Source organism: Gavialis gangeticus, unplaced genomic scaffold (genome assembly GCF_001723915.1).
Source record: "Gavialis gangeticus isolate Ggan-Ray unplaced genomic scaffold, GavGan_comp1, whole genome shotgun sequence".
NCBI classification, from domain to species: Eukaryota; Metazoa; Chordata; order Crocodylia; family Gavialidae; genus Gavialis; species Gavialis gangeticus.
Window position 1 is genome coordinate 14,558,037 of NW_017728964.1, and position 5,025 is coordinate 14,563,061.

At 58.3% G+C, this 5,025-nt stretch overlaps 3 protein-coding genes across 5 annotated transcripts in view; 1 reads left to right on the plus strand and 2 right to left on the minus strand.

Moving 5' to 3' along the window:
• The window catches only part of LRRC45 (leucine rich repeat containing 45), a 13,151-nt gene extending 8,320 nt beyond the window's left edge, over positions 1-4,831 (minus strand). For all 3 annotated transcript variants that reach the window (XM_019503768.1, XM_019503760.1, XM_019503778.1), the window contains exon 1: positions 4,706-4,831. In XM_019503768.1, coding sequence (XP_019359313.1) covers positions 4,706-4,814 — 109 coding nt within the window. In that variant the 5' untranslated portion in view covers positions 4,815-4,831. The remainder of the gene's footprint in view (positions 1-4,705) is intronic.
• CENPX (centromere protein X) lies at positions 363-1,120 on the plus strand. Its single transcript, XM_019503811.1, has 5 exons — positions 363-473; positions 554-605; positions 704-757; positions 897-985; positions 1,086-1,120. The coding sequence occupies exons 1-5, from the start codon at positions 435-437 to the stop codon at positions 1,098-1,100; spliced, it is 249 nt and encodes an 82-aa protein (XP_019359356.1). The 5' UTR covers positions 363-434; the 3' UTR covers positions 1,101-1,120.
• The window catches only part of ASPSCR1 (ASPSCR1, UBX domain containing tether for SLC2A4), a 67,792-nt gene continuing 67,585 nt past the window's right edge, over positions 4,819-5,025 (minus strand). Inside the window, exon 14 of the mRNA XM_019503792.1 lies at positions 4,819-4,945. Within this exon, the coding sequence (XP_019359337.1) occupies positions 4,932-4,945 (14 nt within the window). The 3' untranslated portion in view covers positions 4,819-4,931. The remainder of the gene's footprint in view (positions 4,946-5,025) is intronic.

A 5,025-nucleotide genomic window follows, 5' to 3' on the forward strand; every position in this document is an offset into this window, starting at 1 on the left:
GGCCCCAGGGACGCGGCACCCGGGCGGCAGCACGCGCCGGTAACCAGGAAGAGCGGGGCATGGTGGGAGCTGTAGTGGGGCCGGCGTCGCGAGGCACGCCGGGAGGTGTGGCGCAGAGGCCTAGCGCGGCCCCACCTCTACAGAGGCCCCGGGGGCAGGAAAAGGGGTCGGAAGACGCCTCACGACAGTGGGGCGACAAGACCCGGGGCCACACAGCCTCCCCGCTCCCTTAGCAGCCTGGCTGCACGGCCTGTCCCTCCCGACATGCCCCGCCAGCGGAAGCCTCTCATGACCCCGGAAGCGCTCATTTCTCCGCCCGGAGCGGCGCCCGCAACTGCGGCTCCCAGGGGGCAGCGCGGCGCCAGACGTCCCGCCCCTTCGGGGGATGTCCCGCCTATAGGAAGAGGGGGAGGGCAGGGCCAGCCAGGCGCGGGATGGAGGAGCGGGAAGAGCACGGGGCCGGGTTCAGGAAGGTCCGCGCGGGGGTCTTGTCTTCTTTCCTCTCGGGTCCCCTCCCCGCCGACGCCTGTGACACCCCCCCTTCCCCCCGCAGGAGACGGTGAACAAGCTGCTGCGCCGGCACTTCCGGGACGACAGGACGCGCGGTACCAGGGGCAAGGACAAGGGTAGGGGTGAGGCGGGGGCCAGGCCGTGGCGGGAGGCCCCCAGCCCGGCCGCGCCGCTCACTGCCGCTCTCCCGCAGTGGGCGGGGAGGCGCTGGCGCTGCTGGCTGAGATGCTGAAGGTCTTCGTGCGAGGTGAGGGGGGGAGCCCCTGCCGGGGAGAAGCGGGTGCTCGGCCCGTGCCGGGCTGGGCCTCGGAAGCCCTCGCGCAGGCGCTGCCCCTGGCGGCTCCCGCCCAGCCCAGGCCAGCTGCCCACGACCTTCCCTGTTGCAGAGGCCGCCGTGCGAGCTGCCCGCCAGGCTCGGGCCGAGGACCTGGCGCGGGTGGACGTCGAGCACGTGGAGAAAGTGCTGCCGCAGCTGGTAGGTGGTTCCCGGCCCGGGGGTGGGGAGACATAACACCCTGCAGCTACAGGCTGTGGCTGTACTGCAGGGAGCTGAAGCAGCTGCTGCTCTCCCCCAGCTCCTGGACTTCTAGAAGCCTCCTAGGGCATCCAGCAGCGCTGACACCAGACCTCTGCCCCGGCATCTCCAGCACGGGTCCACTACGGGGGCAGTACTGCTGTCTTCCCCTTCTCACTGAGCAGGGCAAGAATCAGCAGCTACAAAGGAGATGCTATGTTACTAGGGCTGCTCCTGCAGCCTGCGTGCCTGGAGCAGGGCATCCTGCCTGTACTGGCAGCTTCCTGCTTGCAGCTCAGCCAAGGTCTTTCTGCCGCCTCATCCAATGTGAGAAACAGGTGCTGCTTCTTCGGGGGCGTGTGGAAAGAGTGAGCAGCTGGAAACCTTTCCCTAGCTGTGGGCTCCCGTCACCTCAGTGGGCTGCTGCGGTCGAGGTTTAAAGTCCAATTCCAGGCCTTTCTGCTGTCTGAGCTGTTAAGCAGGAGCTCAGCTGCAGGCTGTGCCAAGAGCAGGTACCTGATCTTTATTTTATAAATAAACAGTGCCTCTCCCTGAGCCCTTCCAGCATTCCTCCGGCTGCGACATCAAAGAGTGCTTGGAACCTTTTAACCATTTGATATTCCTCTCAGAAGCTGCTTCCCCTCTGCTATAAATTTGTTCTCACAAAGAAACATCAATAAATCAAAAATAAGTCTCCCGCCCTGGTGCAGGCTCCTTGCTGCAATTAATCATCGAAAGTCAAGTTGCTTCAAAGACTTGCTCTGCTTCCCCCACCCTCTCCTTTAAATCTTTGTAGAACGAAAGGAAAACTCTTAAAAAGGGACAGAATAACAAACAGCATGTGTGAGAATCCCACATCACGGGACAGCCCGGCCCCTCTGCTGGCAGGGAAGGGGGAAGCTGAAATAAGAAACCTGACACATGGGCAGAACCAGGCTGCCAAGCCTGGCTCTGTTGGGAAGTGGGAGGCTGGCCCGGGAGCAGCTTTCCAGCTGTGCTCTGCCCTCAGGGGTCTTTGGGAAGACAGAGGGGCCACTGAGCTCCCTCCCAGTGTGGAGCAATGCTGGTGCTCCTGCCCTTTGCTGGTTAAGCAGAGTGCTCAGGGCACTGACCCCTGGGCCCAGTTGCTGGCTGCTTCTGCCCTGGCAGCAGGAAGGGTAGGGCTGGTACCCAGGCACATGATGAGCTCATCCTCACGTGGCAGACCCAGTAACGGGTGTTGGATCTTGCTGTCTCCTCCCACAGGGCATTTTCCTGCATCCTGCCCTTGTCCAGGTCTCCAGGGTCATGCACACAACTTGCTGCTGGTAGCCCAAGACAGAATGGTGCATGCCTACCAGCAATCACTCCATGAGCCACTGCAATAGGGGCAGCAAGTCACTGAACCTGCTAAGAAAGCCTGTTTGGGAAATCCAGCCAAACCAAACTCCCAGCCCGTGACTGCTGCCTGTCCCCACTGCAGGTACGCAGTGCCCTTGCCAGGAATTGCAGGGATCCCTGCACGGCGTGAAGTCACAGCCATGCTTCCCCTGTGCAGGACAATGAATTGGCAGCAGCCCTTGCCCACGTGCCGTGAACCCAGCAGCTGGGCACTGCTTGTTACTGCTGCTGAGGCTTTTGTCTGCTTCCCAAGGGCTGTGCCAGGTGCTTGCAGTGTTCATGCCCTGGCCATGGCCTCACCCAGCAGCATCCAATTAGCATTCAAGCACAGGCTAAAGAACTACCATCTGCAAGCTGAACAGCAGCACAAGACACTGCCCATGCCCTCTAGCGGCAATAAAGGAAAGAGTCAGTGGAGTAGCCAGCATCAGCCCTGTACCTCAGGCACTGCACATGTGCTATGGGCCTCAGCTGCGGGGCCCAAGCACTCAGGTTAGCAGTGGCTGCCCTTAAACTGGCTCAACTGCGTATCAGAAGGCAGATAGATACGTAAGCTACCCTGCATTTGCCTGACTTCATGGTACCCCCTCAACAGCCTGCCAAGCACAGCACAGCAGCACCTGGTAGACCAGGTGGGGTGTTGCTGTGTCAAGCTGCTGTACTGATGCCGACTTGCACAGACATGTCCCCAGGGACATGCAAAGAACAGAGACTCCCCCAGCAGCAGCAGAGTTCAGAGGAGCGGCAGCAAGGCCAGCACACTTCACTGACAGAGACTGGGGCCTGATGAGCCCCCCGGTCATAGAGTAATCCGCCGGGGCCTGACGAGCCCCCCTGGTCATAGCGTAATCCACTGCAGCTCTGACCTTTAGCTATGCTACTCATCTGCATCTCTCTTGCCCCCTACAGAACCTTGCTGCAGCATTTCCCCTTCTGGTTTGGTCTGGCCCTAGGGCCAGGGGCTGCTTTCAACAGAAAGGCATTGCTGAGAGCAGCAGCCCGCAGGGCATTTGAGGCTCTACCGCCACTGGCATCCACATTCCCAGGCCAGTCATGTTTGGGTGCCTCAGGAAACTGCTCTCCCTCAGAGCCTGCATTCTGCTCCCTCCCCTCAGCGTTTCCTTTTCCCTCCTCTACCTTTCCCTCATGCCTCCCCCTCCCCTCTGATTTTCTTCAAAGCATTCTGGAGCATTTGGAAGTAATTAGACCTGAAGGGAAATGCTGGCCAGGCTGGGAGACAATGACAAGTGCCAGGAACCCTGGGTGCCCCTTCCAGCCACTTTGAAGTTCATTCAGATGGTACAAAGCTCCGTTTTGCTTTGTAGAAAAAAATGGGGGGAGAATGGGGCATGTCAGGCCCAATGAATAGGGAGCAGGTTCCTGTGAACCAATAGAGAGAGAGAGCAGTGGGGAAGAAATGCACAGTATCAAAGGGGCCGACAGAAAGGCCTCCTATGGCCACTCTGCTTTATTACATCTACAAATTGTGCAGACGCCCACGTAGTTCAGGGAACAAGCTCTGTATGGGGAAAACAGAAAACAAATGGCAAGGCTTATTACCATACGTGGAACAACCCCGACGGCCCGGCTGGAGTCACTGAGCCATGAAAGAGGCTTCAAATACAACACAGCCGTGCAGCTATTGTGGCCCCGAACACTCATCCCCAAGACTGGCACACTCTAACAATAGCCTGCCTCTCTGCACGGTGCATGCCCAAGGCCCAGGCTCCAAGCACGGTGCCCCTCCTTCCTGCACTCATTGCAAACTGCAGCTCCACTGCAGAATCGCATAGGCAACAGGAGCCAAGTGAAGGGACCTGCTCTCATTAAAACAGTAATTAATGCTGTTAATTACATGTATAAAAATCAACCCCAGAGCTTGGAGCAAAGGCCAGCTCTGAGTGCTTGCTGTTAACGGATACCTGTGCCTTTCATTAGCAAGACTCCAGTGACTGAAAACAGACAAGTGCAATGAACCAGGAGTTCCCCTGCAAAAGCCTCCTGAGTTACAATGAGCAATCTAGACTGCTCCCTCCACTCCCTCTCCCCCAGTAGAAGTATCCACTGCCAGACCACACAGAGCAGAGACCAGCCTGGCTCTGGGTAGCATTTTACAACGGTGGATGGAACTGGGCACTCAATTGCAGCACCCAGACCTTGTTCCAGGCCGCCAGACTGTCTCAGAAGACAGCTGAGAAAAGGCTTGAATTTCAACACACCGAGAGAAGCAAAGGCAAGAGACAGAGAGGGACAGGGCAGGGGAGGAGGGGGTGCTTTTTCTGCCTGCTCCATTTGGATTACTTGACCCCAATTCCACTGTCAGGTTGACAGTCTCACATGGGCCTTCCTCCACTCCCAGCAATGCAGAACTGGTCACAGGAAACAGCACTGCTTTATTCAGAAACAACATGGGTCGGTCCAGTCTCTCCAGATCCAACAGCCACTTCTCACTGAGACTAAAGCAGCTCCCATAGAAAGAAGCACAACACCTTCTGCTGCTTCGGTCTAGTCAAGGGGCCCAAGTCCTTCATCTCTTCCCACCTGCAGCACAAACAAGGAGCACATTATGGTACCGTAAGGGTCTGTGTTACATCTTTGTTGGGGGGGGGGGGGGGGGGGGG

What these genes read in the sequence shown, in the direction of transcription:
- CENPX (XM_019503811.1), top strand. Translation starts at nt 435, where the DNA reads ATGGAGGAGCGGGAAGAGCACGGGGCCGGGTTCAGGAAG. An exon ending in ACGGGGCCGGGTTCAGGAAG is followed by an intron (nt 474 to 553) that starts GTCCGCGCGGGG and finishes TTCCCCCCGCAG; the next exon opens with GAGACGGTGAACAAGCTGCT. An exon ending in CCGGGACGACAGGACGCGCG is followed by an intron (nt 606 to 703) that starts GTACCAGGGGCA and finishes GCTCTCCCGCAG; the next exon opens with TGGGCGGGGAGGCGCTGGCG.